This window comes from Sorex fumeus, unplaced genomic scaffold (assembly GCF_029834395.1).
Source record: "Sorex fumeus unplaced genomic scaffold, SorFum_2.1 ptg000007l, whole genome shotgun sequence".
In the NCBI taxonomy this organism is placed as follows: domain Eukaryota; kingdom Metazoa; phylum Chordata; class Mammalia; order Eulipotyphla; family Soricidae; genus Sorex; species Sorex fumeus.
Genome location: NW_026606064.1, coordinates 28,829,128 through 28,849,943, shown reverse-complemented (window position 1 = coordinate 28,849,943; position 20,816 = coordinate 28,829,128). Strand labels below are relative to the sequence as shown.

General features: G+C 36.6%; 1 protein-coding gene across 2 annotated transcripts in view; it reads left to right on the top strand.

The window, feature by feature from the left end:
- The first annotated feature begins 658 nt into the window (after positions 1-658).
- Positions 659-20,816, top strand: part of BBOX1 (gamma-butyrobetaine hydroxylase 1) — a 64,192-nt gene continuing 44,034 nt past the window's right edge. The window contains exons 1-4 of one of the 2 annotated variants that reach the window (XM_056134850.1): positions 659-860; positions 3,961-4,216; positions 5,637-5,751; positions 20,416-20,614. In XM_056134850.1, the coding sequence (XP_055990825.1) occupies positions 3,998-4,216; positions 5,637-5,751; positions 20,416-20,614 (533 nt within the window). In that variant the 5' untranslated portion in view covers positions 659-860; positions 3,961-3,997. The remainder of the gene's footprint in view (positions 861-3,960; positions 4,217-5,636; positions 5,752-20,415; positions 20,615-20,816) is intronic. The other variant, XM_056134842.1, reaches the window with a different exon arrangement.

Sequence of the window (20,816 nt, the reverse complement as noted above, 5' to 3'; positions counted from 1 at the left end):
ATACTGCCCACCTTGGATTTTTTCTTTTTATTGCCCTAAGGGCTGTGTATTGTTAGTCAAGTCACTGGGCAACCAAGAACCTTCAAAGAAAAACTCATGTGCTACTATTTGTGTATTCCAGTCAAAGATGTAGAGAAAGAAGGGCACTAACTCAGGCAAACATATTATTCTAGTATTCCTACGGACCTCTGACATCTATTTTTCTCTCCCTTCTAAGAAGTTCTAGTGGAATATTCTTCAAGCAAGTAGCTGCCCCCTCACTTTATACTCAAATGGGAACTCATACATGTCTCAATGCCTTTTCTCCAAATGAACATTTCAATAAGAGACCTGTCACTGTGAACAGGTGTGACAGGAGTTACCCTATTCCTGTTCTTGTTTCTATTGCTGCTGGTGGTTCAGGCCATAGAGACTAGCCAGGTGGGAACCGCTCTTGTTTCTGTCAAGAAAGATTCTAAACGAGAGCGATTTTTTTGCATTGAGTCCCTGGATTTTGTGGTTTCAGAGACTTGTAGGAAAGAAACCATTTCTTTCTGTTTCCTCTCTAGGCTATGAAAGCTCTTTATTTTATTTTAATCTTCCAAACTGCCTTCAGGAGTTGCTACACCTTCAGATTGAGACATCCTTCCTCATTTGCAAACCTCAGCTGTGTCTGGGGGCAGGGCACAGTGGAGCTGCCAGGAGTAGAAACGCTTCTAAATAGCCCTGCAACAGACATGGGGAAAACAGTGACAGATCAATCTGGGATATTACAGGCTCCAGGAATCTCCTTCCCCAAGAGAAATTGAAGACCAAAGCTGATCTTTATTTGCCTTGGTAAATAGCGCATGGTTTGGCACCCAAATCACCTCTGAGAACAGGTATGATTGAACTCGGTCTTCTCTTACCTGAAGAGTTTGTGGACTCCAGTCTATGGTTTTGGGGTGGGGGTTGGGAACATCCATTGGAAAAATCCAATCACATATATTATACTCGCGGGCTGTGTGCGATGAGGATAGTCCATTGGGCTTTGGAATAGGATTGATTTAGTAATGCAATGGATCTGATTGTGCCTTGGCAGTTTCCTTTTCCCAATATAATTTGGCCTTAGTTTTATCATAAAATTATTTTACAGTCCCTAAGATGATCTCTAGATCATACAGAGGACAAGAGTGGGTACTGTCAGGGTGGTGAGGAAGGAAGGGCTCTGGCTGGATCTTGGAAATGTTTTCTAAGTGATTTACAAGCCAGTCCAAAGATAGGTGATCACTTATTACATGATAGCCCTTTTGTAACACCTTTCAAAAGCTGAATGCATCATGCTTGCTTAGAATACTGATCACTTAATTCCATTTGCATGCTTTTAGTTGCTTTTCTCTCTGAATGTAGTCCAAGAAGAGATATGGCAAGTATTTTTAATTGATTTTATTTAAAGCATAATCTTGCTCAATATTATTCCAAATTATTTTTTCAATATTCCTAAAACCTAGTTAGCTTCACTACTCTACATTTCACCAGTGACTTCATATTTTGAGTTTTGACTGTGGTAATTTCCTCAGAAGCAAGCAAGAATGTTCTTTGTTTAATTTAGCAAGTATTTGTACAAAATTTTGTTCTTTAAACAGATAGAGAGTTGACTATGAAACTACTCAAGAGACTGGAGGGGGATCAGTTCTTCTAAAAGTTTTATAGAATCTATTGTTCATATGAGGATATATAGATGAATTATTAGTTTAGCCATTTATTAAAGTTTTTAAAAATATCTTCTAAATTGAAGGACCTTAGAAGTGCAATGAGTATGCATACATTCAAGCTATATTGAGTTTCAGATATTACAAATACAGTCTTGTCAACATGCTATATTACATAGACACAGAAAGATTGCATTCATCTGGGGAACATAAAGCAACAAAAAGTGAGAGTGACACACAGGAATGGCTGAGATTAGTACCAGGAATTTTGCTCCATGAATGGAAGGCCAGCCACAGGCTCTAGGTGAAAAGGAAGCTCAGATAGAGAAGAGAGTACCAAATGAAGGGTGTTGTGAGGGCCCTCCCAGGGTGGGAGAAGCATGCTAAAAGTAGTCGATAGACCAAACATGATTGCCACTCAAAGCCTCTCTTGCAAAACACAGTACCCAAAAGAAGAGAGAGAGAACAAGGGGGAATACCCTGCCACAGAGGCAGGATGGGACGGGGGGGGGGGGGGGGTTGAGGGGGGGGGGATGCTGGGACCCATGGGGATGGATGACGGGCACTGGTGGAGGTATGGGGACTTGATCATTGTATAACTGAAACCCAAGCACAAAATTTGTAAGCCTATAACTGTACCTCATGGTTTTTCACTAATAAAAAAAAAAGAAAAAAAAAAGAAAAAAAAAACATGCTATATTACTATTATAGTATATTTCCTTGCTAAGTGGAAATTAATTAATTTTTTCTTTGAAGGAAAAATTATTAAAAATAGTAATATTTTAAATCTTTATGGTATAATGTCTGGAAAACTTTTTCTAATATTCACTGTCCAAAGAATAAATGTTATTTGGCATGGCCAATTAACATTTTTGAGATTTATTCTTTTAGTAATGTATTTTTGGTATATAAAAATTATGACTAGAAAAATATCCAGACTTAGATTCTTCACATTATAGTATTGTGCAGTGATCCTATTTCCTCCATTTTCCTCTTAATTTCTTTCCAGGCACAAAATCATCTGTAAAATGGAATTGATGGCACCAATCTAACAGAGTTTTCTGTAGAACAAGATTAATGTGATAAAAAGCATCTGCTAAGTGGCAAGAATATAAATGCTGAATATAAATATAAAGGAGGGATCAAAAATAGTAGAATATTGTGTTACATGATAGCAGTTTTGATTATTTGACTGGAAGAAGAGAATACAAATTCACAGATACTAATTTGAGGAGTTTGAGGAGGACTAGTATTGGGGTATTTGGGAGAAAGATTGCGTACAGTGGTGATGGGTATAGTGTTGGAATTATGTGTATGAGAAATCAGATAAATAGTATTATAAACCATGAAATATCAATCAGTTAAAAACATTTTTAAAAAGAAAAAAAACAGATACTGATATTTAATACCACAAACCCATTCTACTATTGTTCCCACTGCAAAAAAAAAAAAATCCTTCTAGATCTGTTGCACAGTTGTAACTGTAAGGATGTATACATCATTTGTTTAGCACAGCACTTATTGTCTAAAATTTCTTATTTTAAAATTAGTGAATCACTTTGAGGTACAGTTACAAAATTACAAACTTCCATGCTTGCATTTCAGTCATGCAATGATTGAGTATCCATCCCTCCACCAGTGCCCATTCTCCACCATCAATGATCCCAGTATTCCTCGCACCACCCCTCCTACCCCTGCCCCCACCTCTGTGGTAGGGCATTCCCTTTTGTTCTTTCTTTCCTTTTGGGTGTTGTAGTTTGCAATAGAGGCATTGAGTGGCCATTGTGTTTGATCTATAGTCTACATTTGGCACTCATCTCCCAATCCAAGTGGGTGCTCCAAACGCCCTTTACTTCGTGTTCCCTTCTCTATCTGAGATGTCTTTTCCCCAAGTATGTGAGGCCGGCTTTCAAGCCGTGGAGTAAACCTCCTGGTCCTTATCTCTACTATTCGTAGGTCTTAGACTCCCATTCTGTTACTTTATATTCCACAGAAGAGTGCAATCTTTCTATGTCTGTCCCTCTCTTTCTATTGTCTAAAATTTCTGTGAGAAAAACAAAGGATTCTTTCCTCTGGATCCTGATTCAGGATTTATTTACTTTTGGTCACTATGTTTCTATCCACAGGGTATGAAGTGCTCCCACTAGAACAGAGTTTCTAACTTTGATAAGTCAAACCACATTGGCAGCTCAGAGAACAGCAGAAGCCAGAGTCCACTTGATTGCTAGCACTCTTAGAGTTAAGGTCAGATCCAGTCTGCTGACAGTCAACTAACACTGATTTGTCACAGCAGGTAACTGACAAGATTTACCCCAAGGACCAGAAAAATGCACTGTGCCATACAAAAGGCAGAAGTTGTTGATGGGGCTCATTTGATGCGAATCATCTGGGACGATGGTGTGGAGTCTCTGTACCCCTCCGTCTGGCTGAGAGACAATTGTCAGTGCCCAGACTGCTATCTAGACTCTGCAAAAGCGCGGAAACTTCTCGTTGAAGCTCTTGATGTGAACATTGGTATTAAGGACTTGACCTTTGACAGAAACCAGGTAATTATCTCTGAATGAACACTTCCTTCTTCTGATTTAAGTAAAAGGGCAATTCTTAATAATGAAAATAATCCATGAATTTCTATTCAATTACATATAAAACTATGTTTGTATAGTACTTATGAAAAGTAAATTATTCAATAAATGGAAGCTTCCTTATCATTACAATTTTTACTACTACTACTATGTTTTAAATAAGTTTCAACTTTTCCAATATTCCTTCATTAAGTGGCAGCTTTGAAGACATAAACTATTTCTGTCATAGAAGAAATTCATCTAATCCTCAATTTAGTTATCTGTAAAATAGGAATACTGACAGAATTTGATCGTAGAAATAATGGAATGATAAAATGAGATAATATGGGTTGAAATGTTTAATATAGTGCCTGGCATAAAATCAGTGCACTCAAAAACTTGCGTTGATTAACATTACTTGTGGTCAGATTACTGAGCAGATGTTTATTTGGAGGTGTTTATCAGGTTTATTTGGAGATTCCCAAAAGCATAGCTGTTAAAACCACAAAATCAGTATGACTGTTACCCTATGTTTTTCTCATCCAAGTTTAGAAGGACCATGTTCAGAAGATTAAATGCAAACAGAAAGATCATTTCCCATTCTGTTTTCTGTTGTTTCTTTGTTGGTTTGTTTTTTTCAATGGAGTATGGGCCACACCTGATTTTGCTTAGGGCTTACGCCAAGCTCTGTCCACAGAGATCACTCCTGGAAGGGTTCAAGGGACTCTCTCAGGTGCCAGGGATTGAACCCAAGAGAATGCATGCAAGACAAGTGCCCCTATCTACTATGCTATTGCTTTAGCTCATCTCCACTCTTCGTCTTGGCTTGAGAACTCACTCTCAGGATTTATTGCTTACCAGAAATGTACCCTAAGATTTGTTGTTTTTCTCTTGTAGTCCCTACATTTCAAATGTGAATGTTAGTAGTATTTTCTACTTAGAATTATATGAGGAAAAAGTGAGTTATGTATATGGTGTTATTTACCTAATATACATTCAAGTGGTAGTGTTTTTAATACTGTCATTTTTCTGCCTCATCATCATTATTATATTAATACTTTTGACAGGAATTTAGATTGACATCTAATTTCAAATCGTCAAAAAGTTCGGCAAATCCAAATTTAGCAGTCATAAAATAAGAACTTCAGATGTCTTAAGGGTTTTAATTTCATATGTGGCATTTAAGGGGCGTAAGACCTCAAATGTATCATTTTGACTTTACATTTTCTAGTTTTTCAAAAATTTAATCTATCACTGTGAGTACATCGTTTAAAAGGGGGTGAGACAGTGCTAGTTGGAATAGTTATTATTTTTAAATAGCATTTGGAAGCATGGCAATAGAAGAACTACAAGTATACTGTAGTATAATTTACAAATAGATAATATTTGCTTTCTGTGTTACAAGGTTCATATCACATGGCCAAATGAACACTATAGTGAATTTGAAGCTGACTGGCTGAAGAAAAGATGCTTTTCACAGAAGGCCAGAGAAAAACTTCAAAAAGAATTGTTTTTGCCAGGTAACGCTGACATTGTCTTCAGTATCTTTTTAAATCCTAATAGTAAGAAAATCACTTAGAAGCAAATTCACTCCCCTGTGCTTTGAATAAATATTATTGTGACTCATGCAAAATGTTCAAAGATTTAACAACACTGATCATTTAAGTAGAGATGAAGCTAAGTATAGATAATTGGGACATCATAAAGAGGTGGAGGAAAGTAGTATATTAAATTTTTATCTTAATCTCATTGCAAAACCTGACATTTATGGAAGGTAATCCCATAAGTGTTTACTACAAAGGTACAACACAATAAACTACAGGTTGACTGGCCCTTCTTAAAAATTGTAACTAAGGTCAGAAACAGAAACTTAATAAAGTAGGAATTAGCATGGCATCAGATATAAAAGTATGTGTCCGATGAATGCACTGAAAAGAAATACACACATTGAGAGATTGAGAGTACATGACTGTGTGAGTGTGTGTGTGTTTGTGTGTTTGTGTGTGTGTGTATGACCACATGTGGCCACAAACACATTGGTTTGGAAAAAGTTCACATGAATCTTGAAATTTGTGACCAAAAATTTTTTACAAAGTCTTCAAAGGTGAGTTGAATAAGAATAAAAGTGTTCTCTTGAGCCAAGAGACCAGTTACTTAATACAAATAGAAATGTAATTTTTAAGTGTGACTTTTAGGAGAAACACTTTAATAAAATTAAAGCAGTGGGAAGAAGTGGGAAGGGTCAGTAATTGACTTACAGCATGTTTTGAAATTTTGTTACGAAAGATTATGCTGATCAAAGGCAAATTCTTTCAAAAAAGATAATTTGTCTTTGCCAGAGTCTTGACGTTTACAAACACATGAGCAAGGGCAAGTTTTTTTTGAACTTTCTTTGCTGAAGTCCTTTGAACAGCTGGGTAGCCTGCTAATTTTGTAATACCTCTTAGGAGCCTTCTGGGTCATGTGTCAAGATAAAGATTTCTCGTCACTCCTTTCAAACTTGAAATTCTCTAGGATGAGTGATAATTCTTTGTGATTTTAAATAATAGACTTTTAACAGTTTACTGTGCTAGAGATATTTCTAGTACATTAACTTACCTGTAAACCTTCAACCTGTCCAATAATTATCAATAGTGTATGCTATTGTTTCTTCTTTTCCATGTAGGACAGTAAACAATGTTTCTTCAGTTCCCTACTCTCATAATAACTCTTACAGCTGACACAGTTTTGCTCTACTGTTTTCTTTCTGAAACACTTTGAATACATTTTCAGTTTTATCTAGCCCAGCTACCTAGTGGAATCCAGATGAGTGTCCATGGGGAAATGTTTTTCTGCCTCTAGCAGTAAGTGCATTGCTAGATTTTTCAAGGAATCTCCACTTACATAACTGGCTACCAATTGTCTGGGTCAAATAATACGGTTTTGGAAAAAAATAGAATTTTAAAAAAATTTATATTAGATTTCTTCTGGCACTCAAAATACTATTTTCTTAACTTTGCCTTAATTTGGTAATCTTTTTTGGATTTTACTTTGATTTCCTTCAGGGTTTTATCTTGATTATTCCAGGAAATAAAACCCATTTTTCTAATGATTATAGCTTAAGCTTTTAAGCATTGTAAGTTAATATAGTCACTCCTTCCATTAATATTTTTTGAGGAGCAAAATTTTATAGCTTATGATCTTAATATTATCAGGAAGTAGCAAGATGAAAATGATACTATAATCAAATAAGTGGTGGGAAATACTAGTCACACTGAGAGACTGTGATCATGAATGTAAAGAACTGACTGCTACTTAGACACTAGAAAATATTTTAATGGTTTAAGGAAGGAATGTATTTTTTATATAGGAGTACTGCATTTATTCAGCCTCTGATTAAGCAGATGGAAGAAGACATGAACTCTGCATTAAATTTTTTAAATTATTTTTAAAATGCTTTTTTTCATAAAGTTGTTCACAATTGTTTATATTCAATATTTTAATGCCCGTCTCACCACCATTGTGCCTTCCTACCACTATTACTTTGAATCTTCCCACTACTACCACCCCTTAGTCATATGCTAAATAATTTATTTTATATTGCTTGCCATGAGTAGTATGAGGTATTAAATGGCCGTGAAAGTGTCCATGTGCTTCTAGACATATTTAAAATTTTTAAATATTTGGAGTCTGGAGGTACATCTGTGATGTGCTGCTCTCTTCCAAGATTAATTTGTGATTCTCTGAATCATGGCCATTAATGTGCTTATATGGTACCCAGAGGCAGTTCTTGAGCATGGCTGTGAGAAAACAGGAAGGGCAGGGAGATGGAAGGAGGTCACCCATCCCCAACTCTGTGAAGCCTGGAGTTTTCAGTCACTATTCCCACATACCTGGGTTTTTCAGAGGGTTCATTCTCATGAAGGTCGGCCATGAGCATGGTGGCAACTAGGTTCTGGAGGTTTACAGCTTCTGTGATTCATTTGGGAAAGGTAGAGGGACACACATGCCCCCCCCCCAACACACACACAAGGTGCCCTGGTGAAATCAGCCTGGCATAGGGTGGAAAGACATCTCTGCTGTGTGCTGCTCTCCTCCGAGATTCATTTGTGAGTCTCTTAATCACGGCCACTAATGTATTTACACGACCTGCTTTTGATCTCTAATAAATAAATATTTGATCTCTAGTAAATAAATCTTTGATCTAATAAATAACCTATCTAATAAATATCTAATAATATCTATCTAATAAATAATCTAATAAATAATCTAAAAATCTTTGATCTAAATAATCTAAAAATATTTGATCTAATAAATAAATATTTGATCTCTAATAAATAAATCTCGAGATTTATTTATGGGTCTCTGAAGCAAGGCAGATACATGAGCTTGTATAGCTGAGCTGGAGGTGGTTTGTGGGAGTGACTCTCATATACCTAACTTTAGGCTCTTTAATATCTTGGGAAACTTGCTCCCAAGTTGTTGAGTTCCAGCCAGAGGCTCAGCGGCAAATTTGGGGGTACCAGGAACCCTGAAGGCACCATCAAGCTGCTGATGCACTAGCCTCACAGGTACAGGTTGACCTGTTGGCGGCACTGTGCTCCCAAGAGGAAAGTATATTAACAATATGCTCTCAAGTAGTACAGTTGGTAAGTTAAGGAAGAAATTAATGAGTTGTGGTTTGAATCCTAATTCCATAGCCTTTTGTCTGTCTAATATGGTAGGTTATTTCACTGCTACTACAAATTTTTTTGCATTAATGCTACCAGAGCATGTAAAAAAACTGAGTTATGCTTATGAAAAGAATTTTTTCCTCAGTAGTATAGTTTTATCTTCTGCTTTTTTTCTCTTCCTTAAAGTGAGAACTGAGACTTTTAAACTCTAATATCAAGATGCAGAACATGTTTCCTTCATCTCCTCCTGGCACTAAATGTTTAATTCAAAAATGAAAAGAAATATAATTCTTAAATAAATCACTTTCATGCCCTCGGGACATTCACATATGGAAGAAAGACATGGAAAAAAACTCATTCCCTCAAAAATTTTTATTCAATCATACATACATGGACACCTATTTTATGGTAGAAACTCTTCAAGAAAATATTAAATTTAAAATCACACGGATTCTTTGAGTGCTTATCAAGTTTAGAAAGGGATATTATCCATGAAACAAATAGTTAAAATAGACTGTGAGAATTAAAACAAGAGTGGAAGGTTTGTGATAAAGAAAGGAATTTGGAGCGAGAAAATATTTCTTAGAAGGGTGCTGTTTGAGAATGATTTTAAAGAATTATTTGGGTCAGGCAAAGATAAGAAAGTAAGAAAATTCTTGACAGAGAAAAGGAGATTGTCTGGCAATGTTGCAAGTGTAGAATCACAGGAAAGATTTAGGAAACTACAATAAGGATAAAGTCAAAATTATTAAGGAAAAAATAGGAGGTACAGTGAAGAAGTGGTTCTGGGGCTCTCCTTAAAGGTTCACATCTAAATGCTTAAGCAAGAAAGCATTTTTTCAATATATAGCTCAGGTTTACTTTACCCTTCCCTTTCTTCCCCAACCTTGTATTTCCTCTTGTGAATCCAATAAAATGAGCATAGAAGGGGCTAGGACTTTTCTACGAAAGACTGAGATGATAACATTTTGAAAGTAGTAGAGAGGAAGAGGATAGAATTTGTATGCCAACTGACCTAGAGACAAGGTTTTGCTGGCAATGTTCTATTATCTCCAGATGAAAACCTGATTTCTGAAGTCCAGCTTTTGAACATTTCTAAACACGTGATGAAAACTGACAACTTTCATATAACATTAAAAATATAAAGATTTTTAACTAAAATGTATTTTGCCTTCAAGGTGAAATTTTGACATAATTACACACTAGTTTCTGTGCTTAATATAAAGATGGAAACTTTAAGATGAAAAAAAAATCAGTATATACTGTTATTATATAAATGTATGGAGTGATAGCTCAGCAGGTAGGGCATTTGCCTTGCATGCAGCCAACCCAGGTTCGATTCCTCCACCCCTCTCTGAGAGCCCGGCAAGCTACCAAGAGTATTTCACGCGCATGGCAAAGCCTGGCAAGCTACCCATGACGTATTTGATATGCCAAACACAGTAACAAGTGTCACAAAGGAGACATTACTGGGACTGCTCGAGCAAATTGGTGAACAACGGGAGGACAGTGACAGTGATATGAATGTATATACATGCCTAAATGGTTTCCCTCTTTATACTCAGTATAAAGAGTGCTTGTTTTCCTATCTCTTTGAATTGATAATGAAACATTTGTATATTATGCTCTGACCTTCGTGATATTTGTTATTGCTAAAAGATGTTAAAGGTCATAGTTAGAGTGGGGAGTAATTTTCCAGAGCCAGAGAAAGTCAGAAAGCTGGGTGTAAACTTTGCAAGTGGGAGACCAAGGTTCTCCCCAGTAACTGCATGCTTCTCTAAAGCACTGCTCAAAGTGAACCCTGAGCTCAGAATTGGAAGTGGCCCATGAGTATTTCCAGGTATAGTTCCCCGAAAACCAAAGCATACAATCAGTTTTTTAAGAGTCTGTTCAGTTTTCTCAGTAAAGCACTGAGAACATCTCACCATTAGAAAAAACTGTTTCCCTTCATTTTAATGTACCACTCTTACAGCAGAGCTAATAATCTTCATCAGTCCACTTAATAGTGTTCTGACCTTTAACCCCAGAGTTATAGGCCTTCCTTTGTTTCAGAAGGAGCAAGGCACAGGAGAGAGTAAGGCACATATATTCACTTGATGAAAAATTGTTTTTTTTAGAACACAAAGAATCATTGGGTTGCTTCAGAATCTATTTTTACAGAGATTTGTCCCAAAAACAGTTTTGATTTTTATCAGCAAGTAGTATGCACAATATGTCTATTTCCCATGTCATATTTTACCCTAACTCCAAGTCTTGCCTATCTTGCCGATCTTGAACCCTAGAAGAAGGAATCTATAATATAAGCTGAGAAAGGAGTGAGGGTACTGGTTTCATATCATACTTGGTTATTATAAAATGGTCTGAGGGTTGTGATAGTCAGGGTATATCAGAACACAGTTCTTTCCAAATAGACAGAACAGAGTAATAAAGCAACCTGTTCATGTACCAAAATACATCCCCTTCCCAGGAAAGACAAATAAAGATTCCTTCCCACAGGCAACTGAGGTTTTTATTCTGATGCACAAATGAGAGAACAATAGTCTTCATAAAATGAAGAAAAAAGTCATCTTTAACCTGTTTTGTATACCATATGCCTACCATACTACCAATTTACTTTCAGATAAGTGTCTTTGGAGTTTTGATGAAATGAATACAGGTATCTTAAATGCTAATTAGTTTATCAATGCATATTTTGCTTCATTTTTTCACTTTGTAACCTATTGATATCTTACCAGTGTTTTATTTTTTTTTGTTAATTATCATTTATTATCCCATTCAGTTTTTGCACTGTATTCGGTAAATATGTGCATCCTAACTTAAAAGGTGTGGGGCCTTTGTTCTGTCAGTGAGTCTAATATAATAGACTTAGACCCTAAAAAATGGTCCACATATTCTAAAGCTGAGATGGATCCTATGGCAATCAATCTGACATGGGAATTGATTTAGAATTCTTTTTTTGGTATTTTCTTTTCTCTATCCTTACCTCCCCTTGGAAATATTACTGCACACTGAGAAAAATATTAATGTTGCTTTGCAACTGGACACATTATAAAAACAGAAAAAAGTCCTATATAATACTACACTGTCAGTTTAATTTTTTATCAGGTAAGAGAAGTTAATTGTTTTATTTTTTAAAAAATAAATTATTTAACAACTTGCTGGAAGTTCAAACAAACCCAATATTAGTGCTAAAGAGAATTTTGAAATGCAATGTCCTTTAAAAGCTAGTGTCTTTAAAAGTATTGTAAAATTTTAAGGAGATTTTTGAGAAGCTAAAGTAAATCTGTTTCAAGGAAGATTTATTCCTTCTACTTATGCTCAAAATGTATGATTTTCTCTAGTTACTCTAAAATAAGTTTATTTTCTTTTTTCTTTTGTAGCAGAGCTTTTTTAAATGAGTGAAAGGCTTCCACTTCTCACAAACAAGGCTTACATTTTCTTGCAGCCCAAGAATGAGTCTTACAACACTGCCAGTTAGATTGTAAATTTTAAACTCATAAATTTAGAAAACTTCAAAATATGGCAATTTAAAGATGGAGGATTTCACGATGCATATGCAGGCCTCGTTTGTACCAAATGTACACTTGGGTTAAAATTTCATCTGCCATTTTTTTTCTAGTGCCTACACATAATGTGATTTATCAACAAAATAAAATTAAAACAATAACCTCACTGATTAAAAAGCTCTTATTTCTCACATCTTGTTCATCATCGATTGAAAAAACAACCGAAACCCTAATATTTCTTATTTTAAAAGCCATGATTTCACTAGGTCAGTCTAGTTTCCATCTCTGGCATCCATATCATTACCTGAGCCCTCCAAGAGCGATCCTTAAGTTCAGAGCCAGAAACAAGCCCTGAGTACTGTCATGTAAGGCCCAACAACAACAATAACAAAAGCCATGATTTCTCACATCTGATATCTTAATTGAATTTTGAAGTTAATATAGGAATGCTATTCTAATTTATACATTCTCTTGATTTGTCTAGGTAAAGGTAAAAAGGTAAAGGCCCTCCCGTTGAACGTCGATTTGCTCGAGCGGGCCCAGTAACGTCTCCATTGGAGACTTTGTTGTTACTGTGTCTGGCATATCGAATACTCTCGGTAGCTTGCCGGGCTCTCCGAGAGGGGCGGAGGAATCGAACTCGGGTCGGCCATGTTGGCCGCTTGTAAGGCGAACGCCCTACCCGCTGTGCTATCGCTCCAGCGATTTGTCTAATGTCTTGTAAAGAAAATTAGGTGGAAAATTTGATCATAGAGAATGTGAGAAATAACTGGAAAAGCATCACATAGAGTTAGTGAGAGATCAGAGGTCATGCAAGATCAGTGATTATAGCACCTTTTTCTCCTGCCACATTCAGCTTCTCTAGTTCAATGGTAGATTTGATCACATACACTATGCTAAGCACTTTATCATAAGTACTTTACAGATGAGTGTTTAAATTTTACAGCAAACCTGCAGGTGCTTGATTCTTTATTTTCCATATGAAGAAATAGAACTGAGAATGACTGCTTTCTGAAGGACATACAGAATTGAGATTCAAGACTAGTTTGTGACCTTCAAACCTTGAGTTATTAATGTTAGCAAATGTTCTATCAAATCTAAGTGTCTCATCACACTTGCCAAGTACAAGATGTCCACTCTGCAGGGAGCTTTTTCTGCTGAGGAAAGTGTGCTGGGCCAGCTTGAGCAAGGCCAGAAGGAGCAAATGCTCAGAGAAGCAGCCTTTAATCAATCCAAAGTAGGTGTGCATGGCCTGTGTCAATCAAATTCCATGCACCTGGATGGGGCAACTCTGAAGACCATTCAACAACGTAGCCTTGAACTACAGGGAACTGAGTCCTTGTTGCCAAATGCAGTAACCCACTCATCCAAGTATCTTCCAGAGACTTTCTTCCCCATCCAGTAACACTAGCAAGGATGAATAAATTGTTACAAATTTTCATCTCAGTTCAGCTTCTGAAAGATTTCTTTTTAGGAGAGGACAAATGAACAGAATCTTGAAAGATAAAATGTGCAAAATATCCAAAGAGCTAAGTCCCCTTGAGTCAGAGAAGAGAACCAATGTCCTATTTCTACTTAGGTCTCTTTGCTTAAGTAAGGGTCAATTTGGGGTTTGGTTGATTCCATGCAAAGTATTTATAGGAAAAGATATTAAGAGTTTGGCTGATCCTCAGCACACGAGGTTTGCTGTTTTAGTGCCAACAGTGCATTGCAGGTGAACAGAAGGTTCCAGCTCTTGAAATAATACATTGCAACCCAGCATGTTGCGCTCATGTATGAATCTTTAGCTAAAAAGGCTTCTTTGTGTCTTTTCCTTTTTTGAAATATAACTCATGATACAGGAATGTCATGTTTAACCCCAAAAAGGGAACAGTGTACAAATGGTTCCTTGAAAGCCAGCATGTAGCCTGTTCATAAAGTTTATGATGTGTGAAGCACATGTTCATGGAAGGATTTATTGGTAAAACTGTAAGTTGAATTAGAAAGGATGCTTCATGACTTAAATATTCCATCGTTTTCATACTGTTTGTGTATCCAGACCTGACTGTGAACTTTAAATTTCTATAACATATTCACCTGAAAATTAATTTACCCTTGTGATATGTGTTTTATTTGGGTGTCCACATTTATTATGAATTGCAGTTGGGGGAATGATGGAATAATTTTTTCAATTACTTTTCCAAGGAAAAAGTCTCTGGGAAGATTCCTAGAATTATTTTTTTGGTGAATTTGATGAAATATAACTTGTTTCTGCCTGAAGATGAAAATATTTACATTCTAGACATTATTGTTAATTTGGAAACTTGTTGGTCATGGTGCTGTCTCTGAAAGTCACACTTAGAAAAATAAGTAGATGGGCAGCTCAGATTGGGACAGTTTTTATGCTGGTATCCGGTTTGGGGTCACTAATTTCTGCCAAAATGAAAGCTAAAATTAGGGGAAATAAGTCTTGCAGAACTTAAAAAGCCATTTTAAGCACACTCTGATAGTAAAAAACTGTACATGTGAAATTATGGATAGTACCAACCACACTTTCTAGAGAATTTACAGCCTTGTTTTACCCTGGAGTTTCTTTTTATGAACATGACTAATTTTACACATGCACAGAGGAATGCAACTATGGAAAAAGATCTATTTCGTTTTGTATTTTTAAAGCTAAAATGTATCTGTTATTCAGATGGAAAAAATGATTGATAAAGAAACAAAATTATTAACACACAGAATACAATTATAGAGCTGATTCTAGTACTCTAATCAAATCATTCTTGAGTCACAAAGCAGTTAAAACACAAACTCAGACACTTTAAGACATTTTTATTATGTGAACATGATTTTTAATCTCCATTTGTTAATTTTCCTTACCAAATAGTCACAAGAACATTATAAAAACAGATAGTGGCCTTAGGTAAAACCAAACTTGCCTGGATGCTAACATTAGTAGAATAAATTAGAGAGGCCAGCTGACTTTTAAACCTTAGTTATTTTAACAAAAGGTTAATAATAATGTTGCACTATTGTGCAACAAAACCTCCTCCTAATTTGTATCTGACTTTAACTTTCTGACAGGAAGCCAAGGTTTATCTATAAACATCCAGGCTTGAGCAAGTTCAAACAAAGTGTTTCTAATTGTAACTTGCCCTGCTTTTTATTTAATAGAGTTCCTTTGTAAGGGTCGGGATAAGTATGTATATTCAGGCTTAAAAATACACCTGTCAACAATATTTCAAGACATCATAATTTTATTTTATGTATAGGTCTTAAAATTACAGACTTTGCAATTGATTACCTGAATCTGACCAACCAGCTCTGCAACTCATAAGCTGAGTGACTTGATGCTTTGTTTCCCCTTTATCTACATGGGAAGACTGAAAACATGTCCCTCATATCTCATTGTGGGCATTTATAAAGGTGTTGGGAGGATTCTCCCAGGATGGGAGAAGCATGCCGAAAGTAGACTATAGACTAAACATGATTGTCACCCATTGCCTCTTTTGCAAACCACAACACCCAATAAGAGAGAGAGAACAAAAGGGAATGCCCTGCCACAGAGGCAAGGTGGGATGGGGGGATGGGAGGTGGGAGGGATTCTGGGATCTGTGGTGGTGGGAAATGGGCACCGGTGGAGGGATGGGTACTTGATCATTGTATAATTGAAATCCAAGCACAAAAATGTGTAAGTCTGCAACTGATGTCTCACTATTAAAAATTTGTTTAATAAAAAAAATATTCTCCACCACATACACACAAAAACACAGACATACACACAGAGAACTGTTTTTAATATATAATAGTTATTATTCGTCGATTTCCTCGAGCAGGGCCCGGTAACGTCTCATTCATCCTAGCCCTGAGACTATATTCAAGGCTCTTTAGGAGAATGAGACCCATAATTGTTACTGGTATTTGGCATATTGGGTACGCCACGGGGAGTTTGCCAGATTCTGCCGTGTGGGCAGGCTACATTCGGTTAGCCTGCCAGTTTGTCCAAAGAAGGAATGAGAAAATAAGATGTCATAATAAGATGTCGCACGGCCGCGAATGCGGCCGCGCAGTTCCGGGAGCTGGTTTTTACAGTCTCTGAGTCTTGGCCGTTGATGGGATTACACAGCGCCAGGGGGCCAGTTGGTGGGTGTGACCCCCGCCTACTGGAATTTGGAACATCTGGGTGGAGGATGCTCAGCCCCAATCAGAGTAGGCTTGGAGATCTTGGCCCCGGAACCCACGTGACTTTGTCCCTCTGCCAGTACCTTAATGTGTGCCGAGAGTGCTCTCAGCATGGTGGTGGCTGGTCCTGGAGGTCTTTGGCTGCCGGAGCCCTGGTCGGGGCAGGGAGGAAAGCTCAACCTGCTCCCCTCCAAGGGGCCCCGGTGAGGACAGCCAGGCGCAGGGGCAGGAGACTGCCAAATCAATACATTCTTGAGAATACAAAATGCTACAACTGTCTACCAGCAGAAGTGGTGCCTGCTGGAGATCACATGATAAACGGAATCTTAGGCCATATTTGAATCACAGTGAGCATAGGTGGTCTATACATGCCACCCAATTCCCAATTCCAATATATATATATATATATATATATATATATATATATTAGTTAAAAAACAAATTACCTTTGATAATAAAGACAACACACTTACAATGGATGGGAATGTAGACAACAGCTGATCCATCTAATAGTCTATATAGAAATACTAACCATGTCATTGGTAAAGTCACAACACAATGATCAAGGACATGGAGAATGATCATTGATAATTTAGTGACTTTTTCCCAATAAAAAATTAGTGTTGGTATGGGAAATTCCTAATCAATGTGAAAATGCCAAGTCAGTCTCCAACATCACATTCATCTCTATGAGGACTCAGATTTCCATTTGTATATCAATAAGTTCATAACTTTTAAAATATTTTTTAATTCATTTGTGAATCAGTTTACTTACTGAACATTTTGGAAAAAGAAGATGGCAGATTCTTGTTTATATTTTTAACAATTGCATTTTGCCCATGAAAGTTTCCTCTTAACTGGAAGCCAAATGATTTTTTTTTTAGGGAGCCAATAAGCAAAATGATGAAGTTTGTCTCCTTTATTGGTATCAGATGTTATAATCTAAGGAATTTAAATACAATGAGAAAACAGGAGTGGCAAAGAAAATAATTATATAACCTAATATTCAAAATTAAGCTAAACAGATGTGCAGATAGCCTCTTTGAAAAGACACTCTTTCATAGAAAACCAACTGTTTTATTGCAGAAGTAGGAAACTTCTGTATATAAAAGAATTCTGGACATCAAAGAAAGAACTTTAAGTAACGGATCAGAAGATCTGATGCCTCATGGTCTCCTGAGCATACTCAAATTCCAGCTTCCATTATACTATGTTTACTTAGCTTTGATTTTCCCATTAAACTCTGACCTGTTTAAAACCTACTGCATATCACAGTGCCTTGTGAAATGGTAAAATGCTAGGGTTATTAAGGAAGTAAACAAAACATAATTATTGGGATATGTAATATAATTTTTAAAATATCAAAATCTGTATAATGAAGCACCAAAGTGATCCCTGGAAAAAATTTTAAATCATTATCCCCACCCCCTCACACCTCTTTCCTATAGCTTTAGTCAGTACAATCTGACATAACACTTTGCCTTCTGTACTTAACTATTGTTTTTAGCCAAAGCAACTTGATTAATACTCGATTCAACTTTTTTCAAATGCAAGCAGCACTTGTTAATTCTTTAAAAAACATTCACTATGAGAAATTAAGGCATTTACTGTTCAACTTCCTGGGAAGATAGAATAAGTTACTTAAATTTTCTGTAAATATTGAATTCTTAATAATAAAAATCAAGTCAGTCCCAAAGAATTAATATAGCCACCACAGAAACCTAATTTTCTAGGGAGCCCTGAAATTCTGACTCATTATGTAAGAGATTATGCTTAATAACCTAGATAATTTGGCAATATATGCATTCACTTTATGATTAAGTCTCCCTACCTACACACACACCCACAGATATCCTTATGCAATGGCCTGATGGAAGAACAGAAAGTGGCTGCCTGAACCTGAGAGTATCTTTTTTACTATTAAAGCCATGATCTGACTCTTAAGAAATTATGTTCTGCAATAACAGACACTTGACAATCAAAGAGGAAATGATTTCCAGTACATCTAACTATAGCGGTCCCTGACCTTTTGAGGGGTGGGTGAGTAGTATTGGGGTCACATCTGGCATTATTTAAGCACTAATCCCAGATTCAGTTCTAGGGCAAGTGGGGGAAGGTCACTCGGTGGTGCCTGTAAGAACACTGTGGTCCAATGATTGAATTAGAGACTGTCACATGCCACCCATTCTTCATTTTTAGTTTCCTTGATACTTAATTATGGATCACTCCCAATTGTCCTAGGGGATCCAGGTCATAGCTGTTCGTTGCCTGAGATCAAAAACGGGGTCTCACACAATGAGACATATTCTCTACTGTTGACCTATTTTCTTACCTCACATTTGCATGCACTTTTTAGAGGGGCCACACCTAATAGGTCTCAATGTGTCACACCTAGCAAGGATTGGGGGAAGCATGTTAGCATGAGTGTGATCACTGAGCTATCTCTATGGCCTCCATTCTTCGTCTGAAACTGGATTTTTGTGGTTATTTTCCATACAATAGACTCCAGTTTAAAAAAGTGAAGCATTGCTCAAGATGATATTGATACCCTAACTTCTCATTCTGTCATTTGTTAAAAAAAAAATGTGTTCCCCCCCAGGCAAATTCTTTCCCAGAGGTAGCATTTATTAATATTTGAGTTATTTTTCTCAGCAAAACTACATTTACTCTATGTGACTCTTCCTTTGGTAAGAGACTTGTTTTGTTAGAAAATGGCTTTTTTAAATTTATTTATTTACTTTTTAAATTTTATTAGTGAACCACCATGAGGTACAGTTGTAGACTTACAAATTTTTGTGCTTGGGTTTCAATTTACAAGATCAAATACCCATCCCTCCACCAGTGTGCCCGTTTTCCACCACCACTTATCCCAGTATCCCTCCCACCCCCCATGCCCCTCATCCCACCCCGCCTCTGTGGCAGGGCATTCCCTTTTGTTCTCTCTCTCTCCTTTTGGATGTTGTGGTTTGCAAAAGAGGCATTGAGTGGCAATCATGTTCAGTCTATAGTCTACTTTCAGCATGCTTCTCCCATCCTGGGAGGATCTTTCCAACACCCTTTATTTGGTGCTCCCTTCTCTATCTGAGCTGCCTTTCCCCCTAGCATGAAAATGGCTTTTATACTTATTTTCCTTTATACTTTTATTAGGTAAAAAATATTTTTGGAAGTTTTATTTTAATTTTATTGAATTACCATGAGATAGTTGTAAGCTTTCATGTTTGGGTTACAATCATACAGTGATCAAACACCCATCCCTCCACCAGTGCACATTCCCCACCACCAATATCCCCGGTATACCCTTCCCCCTTTCCCACCCTCCCCCTGCATCTATGGCAGACAATATTCCCCATACTCTCTCTCTACCTTTTAGAATTATGGTTTGCAATACAGATACTGAGAGGTTATCATGTTTGGTGTGGTATCTACTTAATTTTTATAAGCATTTAATCATCTAGAGCTATAGAGTTAAGGACGTTATTTTAGTTTATCGCTAATAGATACTGAAGGTCTTGGGCATTTCTAATGTTTACTAAAATCTAGTCAAATGTCTTGCTCTTCAAGATTGTGTTCTTTCTTGTACATTATCCTTCCTTGCTTTCCTCTATGTCTCTGCTTGCTTTTTCCACTCTAGAGAAATCCAGGGTATTGTCTCTTCAATATGTGCTTTCTTTCCTCTCACATCTGTCTAATTTTTATTCAATAAAAACTATATTTCTTCTCTAAAAAAATAAATAACATAAAATCTAGTGAACTTTATGATAAATCGAAGGTCACTTCCAATGAAATAGTCCCCCTCTGAAGCAATCTTTATTGTTAAAAACAATGCTATTCCATCTGTTTTATTTATCTTATTTATTTACAGAATGTCAGTACTGGGGCTCAGAGCTCCAGCTACCTACACTAAATTTTGAAGATGTTTTAAAAAATGACGAGCATGCATACAAGTGGCTCTTCAACCTCAAGAAAGTGGGCATAGTGAGACTCACAGGAGCTTCTGACAAACGAGGAGAAATTTTAAAACTTGGAAAAAGGATTGGTTTCCTTTATCTCACATTTTATGGGTGAGTCACCAAATAGTTTTTGTCATTATGAATAAAGCTTGATATATTTTATTTTACAGGAGAGGTATTCTTTGATTAGATATGCCAAACTTTCCATGATATCTTGAACAGGAAGTCATACAGGACGATGTACCTAAAGGTGTGATTTCTTAAACAAGAAATCCCAAGAAATGGCTTATATTGGAGCTAAGGGGTAGTTATT